Source organism: Meleagris gallopavo, chromosome 14, assembly GCF_905368555.1.
Source record: "Meleagris gallopavo chromosome 14, MGAL_WU_HG_1.1, whole genome shotgun sequence".
Lineage (NCBI taxonomy): Eukaryota > Metazoa > Chordata > Aves > Galliformes > Phasianidae > Meleagris > Meleagris gallopavo.
In genome coordinates this window covers 2,997,429-3,017,070 of record NC_139417.1, presented here as the reverse complement: position 1 = coordinate 3,017,070, position 19,642 = coordinate 2,997,429, and the positions used below count along the sequence as shown (strand labels likewise).

Below are 19,642 nucleotides of genomic sequence, written 5' to 3'. Positions count from 1 at the left end.
TGCACTCCTCCCCTACAACTATTTACAACCCCAGCGATGGGCAGGATGCCCCATCTCACCCCTTCTGGCCGTGTCCCCATCATGTGGCCTGTGTCCTGTCCCCAGCAGGGGACAAGGCCATGTCTCTGTGCCTGCATCCCACCCTCCTCCCAGCTTTGGCTCCAAAATAACCAGAAGAAGAAACTGAGGCACTGAGAACGAGCTCACCCAGTGCCACCTCTCAGTGCTCGTTTGTCCCCTCCCATCACTGGCTCATCCCCCTGTGTGTGGAAGCACCGTACCCCGAAGGGCATCACCCCTCCTGCACCAGGACCGCCCATCACACCAGGACCCAGAGCCCCGTGGAACTCCAGGAAGGGGAGGGACGAGAGGCGCAGGATGCAGCCACCCCCAGGTCCTCCACCATCCCCAGTGCCGGGAGGTGATGTTGCTGTCACCCCAGTGACTATGTACAACCTGCAAATAAATACCACCGCCGGCAGGAGACAGCGGGAGGGGTGTGAGCATGCGTGCGTGTCTGCCTGCATGGGTGTGGGTATATATATATATTTATTTATTTATAGATATTTTTTTTTAATATTAAAAGGAGGGAAAAATAGACCATTGTGCTAGCAAAGTCCCTGGGGAGGGGTTCATGTGTGCCCGCAGCTCTCTGGCGGGTGATTCCGGCGGCTCCGTGGCTTCTTCTGGTCCTGCAGCTCCTTGGCTTTGAGGGCAGCCAGCGGCTCGGGGGGGCCGGGGGCCGGCGGTCGCCAGAAGCCCTGGCAGTACTGGTCGAGGAGTCCCAGCTCGGGGCGGGTGAGCAGCTGCAGCAAGTCCTGGTAGCGCGGCGTCGGGGCTCCCGGCAGCGCGGCAGGGGGCAACTCTCCTTGCAGCAGGACGGCGTGCACGGCGCGGGCGGCCAGGACACGCAGCTGCACCTTGGTCACGGTGTGCTTGAAGTTGTTCTCGGTGGCGGTGCAGGAGTAGAGGCCGCTGTCGGAGAGCTGCAGGGCACGCAGCAGCAAGCCCTGCTCTGTCCGCAGTGCCCGGCCGCCCTCTGTGCGCAGCTGTGGGGACAGAGGGGCTCAGCTGGATGCCGACCAGCTGGACCCCATGCACGGCACCCGGCTCCTACCTCTTTCCGTCGGTCGCTGTTGTCCTTCTGCAGCAGCCATTTGACCGTGGCTTGTGGCGAGCGGGGCTGGCACTCGAGGAAGGCGGTGCTGCCCTCCACCCCGTACTGCACGGCCTCCACCGTGTTCTTGTTGGCTGCAGGAGCAGGACATGGCAGTCAGGTCCCCAGGCCCCATCTCCCTCCCGAACATGTTGCTCTGCCCCATGCAACTGAAGCATCCGTCTTCCTTCTCCCGAATGTATCTATCCATCCATCCATGGTCATCCTCCTTTGAAGCATCCATCTGTGCTCTTCTTTCTCCCCTGTGTATCCATCTATCCCCCCACCTCCCCATCCCTCCATCTTCAACCTCTAACATTTCCATTCATTCATCTACCCAGTCATACATTCATCTGCGCTTTTCTTTTTCCCAGTGTAGCCACCCATCCACAGCCATCCTACTCTGAAGCATCCAGCCACCCAATTGTACTTTTCTTTCTCTCCAATCTATCCATCCACGGTCAACCTCCTCCTTCTCCTTCTCCCAATGTATCCACTGTCTATGGTCATCCTCCTCTTAAGCATCCGTACATCAATGTGTGCTCTTCTTTCTCCCCAGTATATCCATCCATTCACCCATCCATCCATCCACCCACTCACCTAACATTTCCATTCATTCATCTACTCACTTGACCATCTATACGTGTTCTTCCTACTCCCAATGTATTCATCCAACCATGGTCAACCATGGTCAAGCTCTCTGAAGCATTCATACACTCATCTGTGCTCTTCCTTCTCCCCCACCCAGTGGATACCAGATGGGTATCCATCCATCCATCTATCCACCCACTCATCCATCTGTCCATCCATCCATGCATCCATCCACCTGTCTTCAATCCCCAGTGTTTCCATTCATCCACATACTCACCCCATCCATGCTTCCATCCATCCATCCACCCACCTGCCCACCCCACGGTGCTTTTCCAATTCATCCCGTACTTTTCCAATATATCCACCCACACACCCACCAGCCCTCAAGGCCACCCACCCACCCACTCATCCCACTCATCCCATTGCCCACATTCTCCCACCTCCTACCACTCATGCTTCCCCAGGTCCTGCGCCACCCCTCTGCCCCCAACACTCTGGGATCATGCCATGCCCACTCACCATTGGAGTTGTAGCCTCGGCACTGGCGCATGGGGTTACCGTGCCGGACGTCCTGCCGCCTGCTCCGCCTGAGAGGAGGCAGGAGGTGACCTGGGGTACCTTCTTGGGCCCCCCTGCCCTCCCCCAGATCCCCACCTCTTGGAGGATGCTGAGTAGCGGCTGCAGGCCTTGCCATCCCAGGCACAGTAGGGGTCACGGGCCAGGCAGCAGTCAGCACAGGCTTCGCCATATATGTCGCACCGGTGCAGGGCCAGGTGGGTCACTCCTACAGCTGAGGACACGTAAAGCTGTTGCTGTTGGGGGAACAGAGAGGACAGGGTAAGATGCCCCCTGGCCACGTGGCCTTGTGCCCAGTACTGGGAGCAGTGGGGACCGTGCATCCTAGAGCCACTCAGGAACATCCATTGGGTTCCTCAATGGCCACTGTCATACTATGGTGGCAACAGGCATCCAGGATGTCCTAGTCCCCAAATCTAGCCACACATCACTCACCCTCTTGGAGGAGATGGTCATCACCTTGATGGGTGCTGGCACCTAGATGGGAGCAGGAGTGAAGGACATGGAGTGAAGTACAGAGTGCATCCCCCAGGCCCACGCCAGTAGCTGGGGGCTGCAAAGGCAGCTACAAGAATCAGCAGGAAGAGGGACATTGTTGCAGGTCTCCCTGGAACTACTCGTGGGACTGGTTGGTGTCCCAAAAGCTCCAGGGCTGGGACAATGACACTTGGTGGCGGTGGTGTCCCATCGGTTCTGGGCATGGGGTGAGCAGCTGCTCAGCAGCAGCTGTAGGATAACCCAGCCCTTACCTTGAACACCTCGATCTCCTCCAGCATCAGCTCCTCTGTCTCCATGTCGTCCCGGGGCAGCACAATGACTTTCTGCACCGTGCCCCGATCTGCAAGACACCAGGGTGCCTGGACGCTCAGTGCCACCAGCTGGGCACCCGTGCCCTCCCCTCCTGGGAATGGGGTCCTTGATGGGGCCAGGAAGGACCCCCCCACGCCCGTCTTCATCTGTCTTTGTTGTGCTGTGACACTCAGGTCACCACTCACAGCTAGGAGCTGCCACTGCCCAGGACAGGGGGACAGCAACTGGGATAGGCACTGGGATAGACCAGGATAGATCACAGTGGCCCTTGGACGGACAATAAGGAAGGGGAAGCACCAGGCTGGACAATGGTGGTCCTGAATGAGGCAGGAGAGTTGGGCCCGGGCCATGGCAAGGATCAGGCTGGATGTCCTAGGATGGACACCGAGACAGCGGATAGACCAGGCTGGATGGGCACCAGGGCAGGGGACAGGCCGTGACACTCCCAGGGTCCACGGCACAGGGGCTCAGCCCCTCGCCCTGCTCCACCATGAAGCAGAGGTGCCAGCAGAAGCACCCAGCCCCGGCAGTGCCCGTGCCCTGTGAGGCCGCGCTGGAGCATGCTGCGTTCTCTGCGGTGCGCGGCGTGGGTACCTGTGCCCAGGAAAAGCACCTCATAGCGCCCATCTGCCGCGTCCACCTGGTCAACAGCGATGGTGGTGAAGCGGTAGTTGACGTTGGTGCGCACAACCAGAGGCTGCCGGTGGGCTGGATAGACGGCGTGGTACATCAGAGGGTGCGAGCGCATGAAGTTGATCACTTCGTCAGGGTAGTCCTTGGTTGACTTCATAGACGGTGTGAAGGTCCCCCCGGGGCACTGCGGGCAGGCAAAAGGCGTTGGTGGGGTCTCCAGTGTCGTGGGACTATCATCTCCGTGAGTGCCAGAGGTCTTACTTACAGTGCCTGGCCGGGGATAGGGCATTTTGCCCGTGTAGGGCATCCACTGGTAGTTGGGGCCCTCCTTGTGCGCAAAGGGTCCATTGAACACCATGCGGATGTCGGCCATGGAGTAGACGCAGACGGCCGAGCCCTTGAACACTGACCTGGCAGGAGGAGTGGCACAGCCTCAGGGATGTGTGCCACCTACCTGCTGACACCGCCAGCATCCCCACCTCACCCCACGCCCACTTCGATGTCACCAGGACCTCTACCCACCTCCACAAAAAGTCCCCATCCCCAGGGACCACCACGTCTCAAGGGCACCGCACTCACCCCGATGCGGAGAAGACAGCGTAGATAACAGGATTCTTGGTGTCCTGCGTCTGCTGGATGAAGACATCCTCTTGGGACAGAAGGAAGAGCATGTTACCCCCAGGGGGTGCTGGGGACACCTGTGTGGGTTGGGCTCTCCCGTGGTGGGGCAGCAATGGAATTCTCAGCCCTCCCAAATGGATAGTGCGCCATGTCCCCACCCCAGGGCGTGGGAGTGCAGATGGACCATTGGGGGTCACCCCGTGCCCTCCCATGGAGCCCATGCACTCACGAAGCTCATCAAAGTGCGTCTCGATCCCATCGGGTCCTGGCACGGAGCAGACGAGCCGGGCCTTCAGGAAGGTGCTCCATTTGTTCACCAGGCAGCAGTGTCCCCCATCATCGTTCTGTGTCAGAGGGACTCAGCACTCGGCCCCACACACCCCACCACCAGCCCATGCCTGCACCCCGCCACCCCACTGCACACACCAGGCAGATGCGCCCGATGCGGGAATAGACCCCGGGGCTGAGCGGGGCGTCCGCAGACTTCTCCCGGAAGAAGAAGTAGAGTTTGTCATCATTCCTCTCGCTGCTGTCAGGGATGAGCTGGGCACGGACGAAGGCAGGGTCTGCAAGGGCACGAAGCAGTGCTGTCAGCCTGGGAACACTCACAGCCCCCATTGCTGCAAAGCCACCAATGTGATGGCTTCCCCTCTCCATCCATCAGCCTGTGCCCAGCCAGTGCTGACAGCTCCCCCTCCTCGATCCCTGCCCCGGCAGCCCTCACGCCCAGCAGGACCACCCCATCTGCTCTGCTCTGTTTATTCAGCTGCAGCTCTGGGGCCGGGGGTGCTCTACGGGGGCAGGAAGAGTGCTCAGGGTCACCGGCTACAGGGACATGGTTGAACGCTCAGCTCTGTGAAAACCCATACACAGGCTCTGGCAGTGGCAGCACTGTCTCTCACCAGCTGGGTGCTCCCACCACTCTGCAAAGTCCCAGCATGTCTGTCACCATGCCCCATAGAGGTATCCCTGTCCATCTGCTCTAGATTTCCATCCATCCATCTATCCATCCATCAGTCCATCCCTTCCTCTCTCCCTCCACCTATCCATCTATCATCCATCCATCTGTCCACTCATTCACCCACCCATTCATCCTTCATCTTTGCACCCACCTGTCATTCATTCATTTGCCCATCCATCTATACATCATCCATCTGTCAATCCATCCGTTTGTCATCCATCCATCCATCCACTCATCCACTCACCCACTCTTCTCTTCTCTCCTCTCCACCCATCCATCCATCCATTCACCACACCTGCATCTGTCCATCCCCCCTTCCACCCCACCATCCACGCTCCTGCCCCTGGCTGCCGCCTCTGTGGGCATGATGCTGCAGGACACCCTATGGTCAGAGCATGGGATCCCCGGGCCACCTGGGCAGATGACACCCCGTACCAACCGTTGAGCCAGCGTGAATTGTACTGGTCTGTCCTCATGGCCGTCTGCTTGCCCATAGTGCGGAAAATGGCTGCATCAGTGCCCATGAAGTCAATGTAGACCCCGGCATAGAGCTCTTCATCTGCAGAGGGAAGGGATCAGGCCCCCAGGTCCCTGCACCTTTTCCCATCGCCCCATCCAGCCCTGGCCAGGAGTCAGCAGGCAACCAGGAGATGCTGCCTACGGCCAATCCGGAGAGCAATGGAGGATGCTACCAGCCTGCAAGGAACCCTCAGACAGAGCCTGATGTCTGAGTGCCTGCAGCAGTGGGAGCCCAGCTGCTTGGGGACATTGGGGTGATGTGGGCAATGTTCCCTCCACCCAGCCCTGGCAGCCACAGGACTCACTTATCAATGCAGAGACGGTGTCCACTTTGGGGTCATAAGAACACTTCCCTTTGCCTGACTCCAGCTTGTCCGGCTCTAGGTAGAAGATATAATCCTGGAGAAGGAAGCAGAACAAGGAGCTTGTGACAATTTCCCCCTCCATCCCCATGGCACATTCTGAGGCAGAGGCCTCTGTGGGATGGAGTGCGGCGGCTGCAGGTGCTGCCAGCAGAGCATGGATGCAGTAGGATCCCGTTGGGGTCCTGGGAAGTCGAGGTCTGCAGGAGATGCTCCTCAGTGTACGCTGGGTGCTGCTCCATGCCCTCCACCATGTACGTCCATTATTGCTTGCAGGGTTCCTCTTCTGCTTCCTGGCCCGTCAGCATGGAGAATGAAGCTGTTGCAGGGGCTGCTTGGAGCTCTGGGATCATACCAACTCCAGTCCTTTGCAGGCAGGGTTTGGCTGCAGGCACAGCTGCTGAGGAGCAGTCTTCCGCCAACATCCACCAGGTGATTGAGGGCCTGCCACCCCCACCACTGGGAGCTGCTCTCTTCACTGCCACTGCGATAAATCTGGCACCAACCCCTATGCCAGGGTGAAGCGAAATCCACTTCCCGTAGACCACGTGGAACCTCCTGCCCTGCCAGTCCAGGCCATGCAGGGCCAGGCAGGGATGTCCTGCATGTCCCCAGCATGCACAGCAAGGCAGCAGGAATGCCCGTACCCTGCGAGCCTCAACGATAGGACAAGCAGGGTCCCCACAGAAGACAGGCTGGAGAGCTGTGTGTGGGGCCACCACCATCCTGCTGGCCAGCTACAGCAAACCTGGGGACAACAGGATGCTAACTGCAGGGATGCTATCCATGGGGCTGCTGGCCATGGAGATGCTAACCTTGTAGATGCCAGTTGTGAGGATGCTAGCCATAGGGCTGCTGGCCATGGCACACTAGCCATGAAGAGGTTAGCCACAGGAGATGGCAGGCCATGGAGATGCTAGCCATGGTGGTGCTAGTTGTGGAGACACTAGCCATGGAGACACTAGCGGTGGGGATGCTGGCCATGGGGATGCTATCTATGTCGATGCTAGCCATAGGAACAACTAGCTTCGAGGGCATCATCCATGGGGACAGCATCCATGGTGAAGACAGCCATGGGGATGCTAGTTGTAGGCACACTTGCCACAAGGATGCCAGACACAGGGATGGCAGCTGCTTGAGGCTTTTCCTCTCTCCATGCATCCCTTGATGCATGTCTTACTCATGCCAGCTTCTCCTGGCCCATGGGCACCCAGCCCAGCACCTAGAGATGGACATGGCCCCACTGGTACACCTCATTGCCACATCATGTTTCTGTCACTGCCACAAGCTTCTCCGTCCCCAGTCCTGTTGGCAACCCATCCATGGGATGAGCCACATCACCTCCCCACTGGGCAAGCTGTGAGCTGATGCAAGTGCTTCATTTGCACTGGTGCTTCCCCACTGGCAATCAGAAATGCGTCCAGCCTCAGCACAAGGAAGGAGGTGCCTGTGGCAGAGCTGGTGGCTGAGAGCATCACACTGTGCTCTCCTAATCTGTGCTGATGGGGATGTCCCTCTCAGGAGGAGGGGACGTGGCAGGGACAGAGACAGGCAGGACCTGTCTGTGCGCCTACACGTGTCCTGTCCCATGCACTGACCCATGTTAGTCCAAGGGGAGACACTGTCAGGGCAGGCTGGATGCTGGCTGTCCCCAAAACCTGGGGACGTCACCTCCCTGACTCCACTGATGGAACGAGGCCCCCTCCCCAGGCAGGGCAAAGCAGACGGATGCTGGCCAGGCAGCAACATTTTTGTAGGCCCTACCAAAACACCTCCAGCACACGGCTCTCTTGAGCCCCCTGCCTCTGCAGACAAATGGATTTGCAGGGACACAGCAAGCCTGGAGACAGGCTGAGGGGTGACAGCCACCCCTGACAGTGTCCCCTTGGGGACGAAGAGGAAAGAGTTAGTGAGAGCAGAAGAGAGGAGACGCCGGGCCGGCCGCCGCAGAGCACTTTGCAGAGAGGAGGGGAGGCAGTGGTGGGGGCCACAGCGAGGGGCCCCCAGCCCAGGAGCTGCCGGTGGGAAGAAGGAGCCCGCAGCTCCAGTGCGAGGCGGGCACAGCGGCGGCGGGCCCCCAGACCCGTTCCCACCTTGCTTTCTGCTGGTCTCGGGCTGCGGGGGCCATCGGCGGCTCTGCTCTCCCGGCCTCCCGGCTGGAGGGGCTGGCTCGGCGGAAAGCCCTGGGGAGAAGGAGCAGGGCACAGAGTTAGCACGGGGGGGACGGAACCCCCGGGCTGGGGGCTGCGGGATGGTGCTGGCAGACTGTCCCCATGGCACCGTGAGTGGCACCGTGCTCTCTGCTGGCTCTGCAGGGACATAGAGCCTCGTCCCCAGGGCTGTCCGATGCTGTCCTCAGAGCGCATCCCTGATCATCTCTGAGTGCTGTGACAGTGAAATGCCACAGGTCCCAGGCTGGAGCAGTCTGAGCCACTCCCTGTGGCAGTGGTGGAGCACTGGGCTGCCCCATCCGCACGCAGCACCACGTCTCCTTCGGCTTGGCTCGCTCCAAGCAGGAAGCACTGCCCTCGAGGACGGGACCCAGGGGCAGAGGTCACCTGGTTGGCACACCCTCATGGCACACCACAGCGGTCACCCGAAACTTCTTCCACTGCACATCCAATCCAGCACGCGGGGCTCCACAGCCTCTCTCTCGTGTTGAACTGTGCTCATCAGGGCAGAGTGATGTTCTCCGTCGTTGGCATCCAAGCATCCCATGGGACATGCCACCATTGTCCCTGCTCACTCATGGCACCAGGCCACCACGTTTCTCCTTGTGGAATGCTGGCACTGGAGCAGTGCAGGGCACATCCATGCAGAGGGGCTCCATGCAACAGCACCTCCCCTGCTGGATCGGCGTAGGACTGGTGTGGGGTCCAGTGGATCCCGGTGCAGAGAGAAGTCCTCATGCTGCAGAACAGTCTCGGCCATGCTCAGCCTCACCTCGCTGGAGCTCAGCCTGTCACAGTCCCCCAAGTTCCCTGGCACTGGCCCCAAGATGTGCCCTCCTGCACGGGCACCACCGCAGCCCCGTCCCCCCACCCCTTACCTGTGCTTTGCGCCCACGGTTGATGAAGGCGCAGATGGGGTTGTAGGCACCGGTGCCACACACATAGAGGTGAGTCCGGTTCCAGGGCTGGATCAGGCGGATGAAATTGCCACACTCCCCCTGGGAAGGAGAGGATGGTGGCAGCTATGCAAGGGACCAAGGGCAACATACACAGCAGGATCCTTGGGCACCATCCCAGTCAAACTTGGGGTGGCACTGTAGGGGAAGAGCTGGGAAGGCAGGAAGGAAACCATGGAGCCAGGAGGACAGGAGGATGGCATACGGCACGGGGCTGGTGCAGGGCAAGAGATGGTGTGAATCACAGGTTGGCATGGGCCATGGATTCATATAGATCATGGGCTGGTGTAGATCATGGGTTGATGTGGGCCGTGGCTTTGGCACACCTGAGGGCACAGCCCTGACAGTGGGATGAAGATTTGTGGAGCTGGGACAGAAAGGTTGGAAGGACACGGTCACACCTGGGACTGTCACTCCTGTCTCGGCAAGCCCAAGACACCCTGGCCATGACTTTTCCAAAGGGAGGAAATGAGGGCATGAATTGCCATCAGCACAGTGGCCACCACCCCCTTGCCATTCCCAGAAGTGGGTTCACGATGGCCATCAAAGCCCTGGGAATGACTGCGGCACGGGGACTCAAAAGTCACCGACAACCCAAGCCAGGCCCCAGCAGGATACCAGCCCTCCGCTCGCTGGGTGACACTCACATTGCTGTTCTTGCCCGATAGGATGCACTCCTCGATCCTCTGCTGGGAGGCAGGCCAGTGGATCTGCGGAAACATCGGAGATGAGGAGCAGGGCTGCTGGCCCCACACCATCCCATCCCATGGAGGTGGCCCACGCGGTAACAGCTTACGATGAGGGGCTCGCGGTTGATGTCGTGCAGGTCCAGCGAGAGGACGTAGTCCTTGCTGCCCACGTACATGCGGTCGTGGTCCTCGTCCTTCAGCAGGATGCGGTAGTCACTGGAGTTGAGCAGGAAGTTGAAGAAGTGTGCGGTGCCGGTGGCCTTCAGCTCTGCGGGGCCAATGGGCACAAGTCAGCACGCCGGCGTGCCCCCAGCCAACGCTCTCCAAACCTCTGCCATCACCCCTCCACTCCTGTGCCCTGCTGCAGAAGCGTCCCCGTGTCCCAGCCCCTACGGACCGGAGCCCCAGAACCCAACTGCTGGGGAAGGGGGGAGCAGAGCCCCCAGCCCGCACCCCCCTTTGGGAGTTATTTTTAGCTTGAGTGTGGGAGAAACGAGTGAAAGAGGATAATGAGGGTCATGAATATTCACAAGTGCAGCGAGGCAGCCAGATGGAAGGCAGAAGTGCTGCAGATGATGTGGGACGGCGCCAAGAAGCACGCAGCAGGGGCAGGGCACAGCCAGACGGGGGGGGGGTGGGACGGGGGGCTGCACCCCACCTCCCTGCAGCCAGCACAAGGCATGGGATGGAATGCCCTATGGGTGCCTCCATCAGATGCCACCTCCACCAGAACGCATCCCTATCTCCCAGTGCTGTGATGGCTGTGTTGGGGCTGGCAGCTCCGGGCACAAGGCAGGATTCGTCTGTCCTGCTCTGGGAAGCTGTGCTATGAGATGTTCCCTCCAGCCCCAGGTGGGGTGGGATGGGACACAGTCCTTCCCCGAGGGATGTATCCCCATCCCTGTCCCCATTCCTGTCCCCATCCTCTCCAATGGCACAATGGAGTCGGAGCCGCCTCCGTGCCCCAGTGATCACAGTGGGGAATAGAAATGCCCCCATGACCCCGTACCCCACACCCTGCTGCTGATGGACAGGCAGGTGAGCTCACACCGTGACCTCTGGCCCCCTGCACTGAGCATCCCCCAGCCTCGGGTACCCAGTGGGGCCGCTGGTTAGTCGATACGCCCGGTGAGCACATCCCACTGCTGCTCATCCCCCCCTTAATCCCCTTTTAATTGCCCCATTCCACACAGGTGGCCTCCATTGGGACAGGAGACCGAGCATCCCTCGTGGGGCGGGCTGATCCGTGCCCATCCCACACCACTGCTATATGGCCAGGAGCATGCGATGTAATTACGTCCCCCACAAAGCACCCCAAAAAGCAGAGCTGGGTGCTGCGGGACCCCAAAAAGCAGAGTGAGCAAAGGGTTAATCCCATCCGGGCCCTGCGGCCACCTCCCCAGGTGCTCCATCACCCATCCGCTGTGCTGCGAAGCCAATTACACCCGCTCTCACCTAATTAGTTTCTAATTACGGGCTTGTAGTGCATTCAACATAATTAGCATGTAAATTACACGCCGTGTTTATATTCAATAAGCGCTCTGCCCGCTCCTGGCAGTGAGGATGGAGCGCCTTTCGGGAGCCCTTCTCTTGATTTTAATCCGGGGGAATGAATTTAATTCACGTGCCGACGGAGCCACGGGGCTGCGCAGGATCGGGGTCCTGGCCCCACATGGAGCATCCCCTATAGCCACACGGCCACCAGGCTCCCATCGTGCGCCAGGATTCGGGCGATCCAAAATCCCCGTATCCAAAACCGGGGACACGGGGACCGCAGGGACAGGGCTTGGTTTGTCCCCTCTGCATTGAACCCACGTGCTGTCATCGGGGCGATCAAAGCGCGGGTGGGTCGCCCCAGGAAAGCGGAATTGCTTATTTGTTTGAGCGTCACTCCGCTACCCCTTGATGGGTTATTTATGATGTAATTAAGCTAATTACATGTAATAAGAGAGTTTCCGTGGCCCCCAGCCAAGCTCTTTTCCCATTTAGCTGCTCACAGGTGGTAGGGAGCCGCAGGAGCGCGGCGGGGGCTGCGGGATGGGATGGGAACGGCTCTGCTTTGATCCCTGGTGCCACTGCGGGGACAGGGATGGGGACAGAGACAGCCCCAAACCCCAGCAGGGACAAGGGACAGGTGCCACGGCGCCCGGATCCAACCCCACATCAAAGTAGGGCCAGCCCCATGCCAGGCACTGGAGCTCAATCCCCCACCGGCACAGCCTTTCCCCCCTGCGACCCCCCCTCTCCCTGCTCCCTACCCCCCAAAAAAAGCAGAGTTGTTGGTTGGATTTTCTTTTTTTTTTTCAGCCAAAAACGCTGATTCATCCCCAGCCAGGAGGGACTGAGACTCTGCCTGTAAAAAGACCCTGTGCCACGGAGCCTGGAGGGGGATGGATGCTTCCCTGTGTGATCCCACTCCAGAAGCAGCAGGGGACCACGGGGCACCCCTGGAGATGGAGGCGAAGCAAGGACATGGGACACCCCACAGTGAGCATTAGGGTAACGCTGCCACGGCCACATCCTCAGCAGCAGGGAGCTGCTTGTCGGCAGCAGGAAAGCCCTGAACCACCCCAAAACACTTCCCTCAGAGGGCTCCAGTGCGGCTTCCCCCACTGAGCATCCCACAGCCACAGCATGGGGTCACATCCCACCCATCAGATGGACATCCCCAACCCACAGCCCCACAGAGCCCCATAGAAACCCATTCATTGAGAGCCTCCGTCGCGTGTGATGCCCCATAACCCCACTGCTGCCCCACACCCAGCCCCGCAGTGCCTTTTCCAGGCAGTTTGCCACCCACCGTGAAGGCGGTGGGGAAGGAAACGGTGCAGGTTGTCGCAGGTAGGGGGCTGCCAGCTGAGCCAAACCGATCCATCCCCCCCTCCCTCCAGCAGAACCAAATTCGGGGCTGTCCATCACCAAAAGGAACAGAAAAATACTAAAAAGGTGATGGTGGCAAAGGGGACGGGTGCCGCACAGCCCTTGTCCCCACCGTGTCCCCCCATCTGGCCATGTTTATCGGCAGCCACTGAAGGACGTGCCCCACAGCTGCAGCAGCTTAGCCGGGCGCCGAGCAGCCATCTGCCACCAATGTCCCCAGTGGGGCAGGGAAACTGAGGCAGGGCACGGGCTGCGCTCTGGGATGTGGCTATTATTACCATTACTAAACTGAGTTTTTGAGTTTTATTTTTTCCCACTAAAAGGTGGGAAGTGGCCCCACGGGGATGGCTCCCAGAGGTGACTGCAGGGACGGATGCTTTGAAGCGCAGCCCTGACCCTGTATGCCTTCCTCCCGCTGACGCACCGCATCCTCCCCATCACTCCTGGAACTGACGTCCCAGTGCCCGGCGGAGGAAACCGGAGCAGAGGGGGCAGCAGGATGCGCCCGGCACGGGGGGAAATCGCTCACAAGCAAGGAGGTGATTAAAAATATCCACCCTATTTCTGGCCGGCATGGCGCTGGGAAGAGCTGCTGGCAACGCAGGGCGGCCCCGCAGCCTCTCCCTCTTCCAGGGCAGCGCAGGATCGCGCTGTTCTTTCCATGCTGGTCACCTTCCTGCCCGGCACCAGGAAGGCGGTGACAAGAGGGTCCCCCCGGTCCCAGGCAGCCCCGTGACACCACAGCCCATCCTTCTTTGTGTGCTTTTCCCGAAACGCTCCACGCACGATAGCATTTCACTGAGGATGACGCAGGGCCTCGGGGAGTTGCAGCACACGGCGCTTCCTCCCCATGCCAGGAGGATGCTGTGCCCATCCCTGCATGTCACCTTCCCAGCAGCACCTTATCCCCTTGTTCCCATGCCCAGCAGGCAGCCTGTCCCTTGTCCCCGTGTGTCATCGTAGCACCGAGCCATGGTAAAAACGTGCACAGGGAACACATCACCCCACGACGTGATGGAATGTTTGGAATTAATTTGTGCCCATGGCTCACCGGGTGGCAGAGGCAGGTCCCAGCTCCCCCAGAGCCTTCCCATGGGATCAGGTCCCCCAGCTCCCAGGGAGGAGGGAAGCAGGGACGCAGCACAGGACCGTGCGGAGCCGCAGGGGCAGCAGCGCTGCGCCGGGCAGGCACTGCTCCTTCCTCTCGCCCGGGCTTGTCCTGCTGCCTCATTCCAGGGATTTTCGTGCTGAGGCACAATCCCGGCTGCGTTTGGGGCTGCTACTCGCTGAGGTCTGCACAGTGCAGGGGCTCTGCTTTGCTCTCCAGCTGCAGAGCGCCCAGCCCACACCCAAGCCCCCATCTGCCTCTCAGCACCCATCTCCCTGGCTGTGAGTGCACATTTTGGGTGTCCTCGCTGCTCCGCACAGTGGGAACAACACGCAGTGCAGCCCCACATGGCTCCCAGGGCGGAGGATGGGGACATTCTGGCTTCAGCCCGGCTCCCAGCGAGATAACAAAAGCCAGCACCCACCTCCATGTTCCCACCACCCTCCATGGAGTGTTCCCAGCCAGAAATAAGGTGGGACCACCAGGCGGGCACGGCAGTGCCCATGGGGACCCACAGCACCAGCACACAATGCAGGTCTGCACTGCCAGGTTGTGATTTGAGTTCTGCTCCTTTGCTTCTGCAACCAAAAGCCCTGCATTTGGTGGTCAGCAATGCCAGACCTCCCCCAAAATGCCAGTGTCAGAGCTGCACCGTGGGTCCCAGATCTGGACCCACACCCCTGATTGGCTCAGGCACTTAAGGGTTAATTAACCCCCTTCCCTCCCACTGCCCTCCCCCCCCTTCCCACCGGCCCCCCGCCAGCTCCGGGCACTAATACCGGCGCGGCTGCAAGCTGCTGTCTGGAGCCGGCAGCCGGGGCCCCCCCGGGTGAGGATTTAGGGTTGGGCACCCCACAGGGCTGCAGATCCCAGCAGTGACCCTATACAGCTCAGGGGGTGGCGTGTCCCCCCCGCCCCGGTCCCCACGGCTTACCTTTGAAGGAGAGCTGCACCCTGGGGGTGGGGGGCACGCCGTCCTTGCCGTGGGCTGCCCGCCAGCCCAGGGTCAGCAGGGTGGCCCAGAGCAGGACGGTGGCCACAGGCATTGTGGGGGCACGCTGGGGGCTGTCCAGGGGGAGCACGCCTGGCAGAGAGGGACAGCGAGGCAGGCGTCAGGGGGGGATGCCACAGCGAGGAGTGCAGCCAAGCCCCACTGACAGCATGGGATTGGGCATAAACGGGGAGGGAAGCACAGAACTGGGGGGGACGGGCTGCAGGGTGAGGCTGTGCCATGCACCCAGGTGAGCTGCGTCCACCCCCCTCCCCCCCCGGCTGCTGCCCCCCATCTCCTCCCAGCCCTGAGTGCAGCACAGAGCCGGGCTCACATCTTTCCAACAGGAGGGAAATCTGGACTTCATTATTCCACAGGCGAACACACACACACCAAAAAAAAAAAAAAAAAAAAAAAAAAAAAAAAAAAAAAGGAGGAAAGAAAGAAAAAAAGGAAAGGAAAAAAAAAAAAAGGATTTTTTTCATAAATAAAAGAAGAAGAAAAAAAAAAAAAACGGGGAAAAAAAAAAAAGCCGCGCTGTGTGCCAGGCAGCTGGGCTCCCCAGGGCTCCGCACAGAGTGGGGCCACTGAGCTGCCTCCAACGAGGCACACACACACCGCCCTGCTGTCCCCACAGCTTGGGGACCTCCGGGAGACCGGCACACACACCTCCGGGCTATGGACCTCAGCTCGGGGCTCGGACGTGCCCGGGGGGCTCAGACATCCGGAGGTGCGCACGGTGCTGCGTGCCACCGCCGCGCTGCGCCCTCGGGGGCAAAGCGGGATGCCACCGCACCGAGCCACCTGGGCACTGGCACTGTCCCCACTGCGGTCCCCAAGGAGCTCCCCCGCGGGCACTGTTGCCGGAAGGTGGCCGTGCAGCGCGTGTCCCCCCCCCGGGGCTCCACGTTTCCCTAAATATTTCGGTTCCCTCTCTCTCTCTCTCCGTGCGCACACCCATTGTGCCGCAGCCGGGGCTCTGCCCGCCGGACCCCCGCTGCTCCATCCCAACCCGCAGTTGGTTGCAGTTAATTCCACCCCCCCACACCCCGCCCCCCCCATCCCCGGGGCGGCTTTTAGGAAATAATTCTGGCAAATCCCACTGTTGCGTTTGGATGGAGCCCGCGTACGCGTCAGAGACAGGGAGCGAGATGGCAAACAAAGGAAAAGAGGGAGAGGAGGGGAAAAGCGCACAGCGAGGAGGGAGGAAGGGGACGGCGGGGAGGGGGGGACCGGGGGGAGCCCTGGGGGGGGCCTGGGGAGCCCCATTGCATGGAAAAGGCCCGGCCGGGAGCAGCGCACCGGGAGCCCTCACCTCGGGGTCAGCGCGCTCCGGGAAACTGGAAACTGCGGCGGGGGGGGCACATTCCTGGCCAGCTCTGTGCCCCCCCCCACCTCGTTCCCTCCTCCCGGGTATTGCAGGGCTGGAGCGGGGCCGGGGGCTGCTCCCCGTTACGGGACGGGATGGATGGGATGGAGCGCGCGGAGCTCGGCCGCTCCGAGGGAACCCCGGCGGGCAGCAGGGAGCGATGTGGGGAGGGAGAAAAGCAAACGGGGTGGGCAGGGGGAGGGCAGCGAGAGCCCGACGAGCAACGGGAAAGGAAAAATGGTAAAAAAATTAATTAATTAATTTAAAAATAAAAAGAAAAAGAAAGAAAAAAGGGAAAGAAAAGGAGAAAAAAGAAAAGAAAAAAGAAAAGAAAGAAAGAAAAGAGAACCGCCGCAGCCCCGAGAAATAACTTTGCACAACTTCGCGCCGCCTCTCACCCCGCGGCCGGAACCACCCCGCAGCGCAGCCCCGGCCCCGGGCAGCCCCCGCCGCCCAACCCCGGCCCGAGCGATCCCACCGCCACCGCGCCCACCGCCCGTCCACGCCGCGCGTGGGTACCGCGGAACGGGGGAGCGGAGAGCCCCGAGGGGATGCGGGGGGCGGCGGGCAGCCCGGGGGCGTGACACGGGTGGGCGCCGGGACGCGGGCGGGATCGGGACACGCGTGGGTGCCGGGACGCGTCTCCGCCGCGGTGAGTTGCGCGCGGCGGAAAGTTTGCGGGCTGCAGGGGCGGCCCGGTCCCCGCTCCCGGCGGCGACAGTCGCGATAGTCGCGACGACGCTGCGCTCCCCGCCTCCTCCCTCCTCCCCACGCTTACCTCTGCGGGGGCTCAGCGCCGCGCCGAGCACCCGCGGCCCCCCGCCATGTCGCGGCCGCAACTACCGCCGCGTCCCCGGCCCATGGAGCGGCGGTGCGGGGCGGGGCGGGGCGGCGCGGGCGGGGCTCGAACCCGCGGCGGGGCGGGCCGGGGGCTGCGGCGGCGGCCCGGCTCCGAGTGGGCGCCGCAGCCCGTGCGCTCGCCATGGGGCTCCGCGGCCTCATTTGCATATCCCCGCCCCTCCCCCGCCCCTCCCTCCCGCCGGGCCGCGGGTTCGAGCCCCGCCCCGCTCACCTCCGCTCCTGCCTTTTGTTGAGCCGCGCCGCGAGGGGACGACGCGGGGGGTGGGGGGGGGGGGGAGGTCGATCTGCGGGCCCCGAAGGCGCGGCCCGGCCCTGGGGGTACGGAGCCGAGCGGGCGGTGGGACGCCTTTGTGTGGCGGTCCCGGGGTGCCCGGGCGCAGCGGGAGAGGCGCCGGGGCGGCGGCGGCGGGCGGGGGCGGCTCCGGCGCGGGGAGAAACCGCCCGCCACAAAGAGCAAAGAGCCCCCAGCAGCGCTCCCGCAGCCCCGCGCCGCGCCGCTCCCCGCACGCCCTGCCCTCGGCTCTCCCCGGTGTGCGTGCGGCGCTGCGTGTCCCTGCGCTTCGCATCAGCAGTGCAAATAATGCCCGAAACCCGACCCGGGGAGCTCCCGGCTCTGCAGGAATGTCGGAAAAGAGGCGGTGGTTCCCCCCCACCCCCTTCCCCGAGCCCCTTTCCCCAGGCCCGGACTAAGCACAAAGCCTTCCCCGCATTCCCCGGCTCCTTTTCTCTCCTTGCAGGGCCACCGAGCCGTCACCGATCGTCCCCACGTCCCCTCGGTCACCGCTCCGTAGGTGGTGACCCACATTTTACAGCCAACAAAACTGGGGCAGCCGCTGCCACCGGCTGTGCTCAGCCCCCGTCACTGCTAGCAGTGCTGGTGGGCTCCGGGCCGAGGGAGCTGAGGGTAGGAAAAACCCCTACCAGCGTGAGTCCCCATCCCCAGGGTGCGCCATTTAACCCAAAGCACCAGAGCTGCTCTCCCCTTCTCTTCCTCCCCTGTGTAACCCAGAACTGCCCGACTGCTCACCCAGGCAGCAGTATCTGTCCTGTGTAGCACGAGGAATGCAGTTTGTGTAGGCTGCATGCCTCAAGTTGAGCAGGGGAGGCTCAGTGGGCTCCTGAGGTGCCCCAGCTCGGTGCTGTAGGGAGCAGAGTGCAGAGATGGGGATGCAGGGATGGGTGCAGTGATGGGGATGGAGAGATGCAGAGATGGATATGCGGACAGGGATGAAAGGATAGGTGGAGGGATGGGGCTGCAGGGGAAGATGCAAGGGTTGGTGCAGGGATGGATGCAGGGAGCCAGGAGCAAGGCACAGCCATGCAGAACAGGAGGGAAGAGGCAAAAATCATAGGGTAAAGGCAGGATGGAACCCTGGGATGGTTCCCTGATGGAACCCCATGCATGTTCGGGATAGCTGAGCCTTTGCCCCTCCAGCCAGGCTCTCAGATACTTGCTCAAATGGGACTTTATTATTGTAAGCGCCTGGAGGTAACTCTGGCCAAGTTTCTGCCTGGGGACAAGCCAGAGCCAAGCTGTGCTACTGGGGCACCCTCTGCATGGCAAGGGGCTGGGGACCCAACACCCTGCCATCACCCAGGGATGGGCAACATCCCTGGTGTGCCCCATCCCTCACTCCTCATGCTGAGACCCCCGAGCCCTGTGGCAGTGCCGGGAGGCCGGTGGCTGCCGTGATGGATGGCCAGGGCTTGCCAAGCACGGCGTGTTTGGCCGACGCCGTGTTTGTCTTGGCAGGGGCGGGGATGTCATCTCCTCCACTCACAGGCTGACGAGCTGGGAAAGGCAGCGGGGGGCTGCGCGTGGGGCTGCCCTGATGGAGAGCAGCCCCGCATGTCCCACAGGGCCGCCCTGAGGGCAGGGGCTGAGCGCAGGCTTGGTGTCACCTGCGGGAGATGAAGGTTTTTAGGATAACCTCCCTGTTTTCGAGGGCCACCAGGGGCTCTCAGGAGGCGGCCAGACAGCTGAGATGGGGAGCTGCGAGATGCTGCCGTGCCATGTAAGTGGGTCAGTGGCACAGCTGTGGGCATCAGTGGGCGCCAAAGGAGCTGGGGAGGACATGCGAGTGGCAGCAGGAATGGCTCAAGGGCTGCAAGAAACTGGGACATCTCCGTGCATGTGGGTCTGCAAAGGGAAGTTCTGCTGAGAGCTGGTTTGGAGCACGGGGTGCGATTAGGAGCGGGGCAGGGAGGTGTGGGGGTACGTCACCCAAAGCTGCCCTGGTGCTCGGTATGCACGCTGCCTGCTGCTGCCACCATAACCCCTTTGTGCTCACCTGCAGGATGTTCTTGGTATCACAAGGCTCCTTGTTGCTGAGTTTTGGCATGGGATCGAGGGGTTTCCCCCAGGACTTCTCCCCAGGACACCTCGAG

The 19,642-nt window shown here is 61.5% G+C and overlaps 1 protein-coding gene across 2 annotated transcripts; it reads right to left on the bottom strand.

The window, feature by feature from the left end:
• Positions 1-548: 548 nt before the first annotated feature.
• Positions 549-17,366, bottom strand: SEMA3F (semaphorin 3F). Of its 2 annotated transcripts, XM_085235777.1 has the most exons (19): positions 17,172-17,366; positions 14,968-15,117; positions 10,153-10,313; positions 10,004-10,066; positions 9,279-9,398; positions 8,323-8,412; positions 6,173-6,266; positions 5,788-5,907; positions 4,814-4,953; positions 4,617-4,731; positions 4,346-4,415; positions 4,032-4,176; positions 3,728-3,950; positions 3,073-3,161; positions 2,759-2,800; positions 2,402-2,559; positions 2,267-2,334; positions 1,118-1,251; positions 549-1,049 (listed from the first exon to the last, which is right to left on the bottom strand). In XM_085235777.1, the coding sequence occupies exons 2-19, from the start codon at positions 15,077-15,079 to the stop codon at positions 633-635; spliced, it is 2,361 nt and encodes a 786-aa protein (XP_085091903.1). In that variant the 5' UTR covers positions 15,080-15,117; positions 17,172-17,366; the 3' UTR covers positions 549-632. The 2 variants fall into 2 exon arrangements, with proteins under 2 accessions (XP_085091903.1, XP_085091904.1); XM_085235778.1 differs by lacking the exon at positions 8,323-8,412 and having other exon boundaries at positions 17,172-17,365.
• Between the last annotated feature and the right edge of the window lie 2,276 nt (positions 17,367-19,642).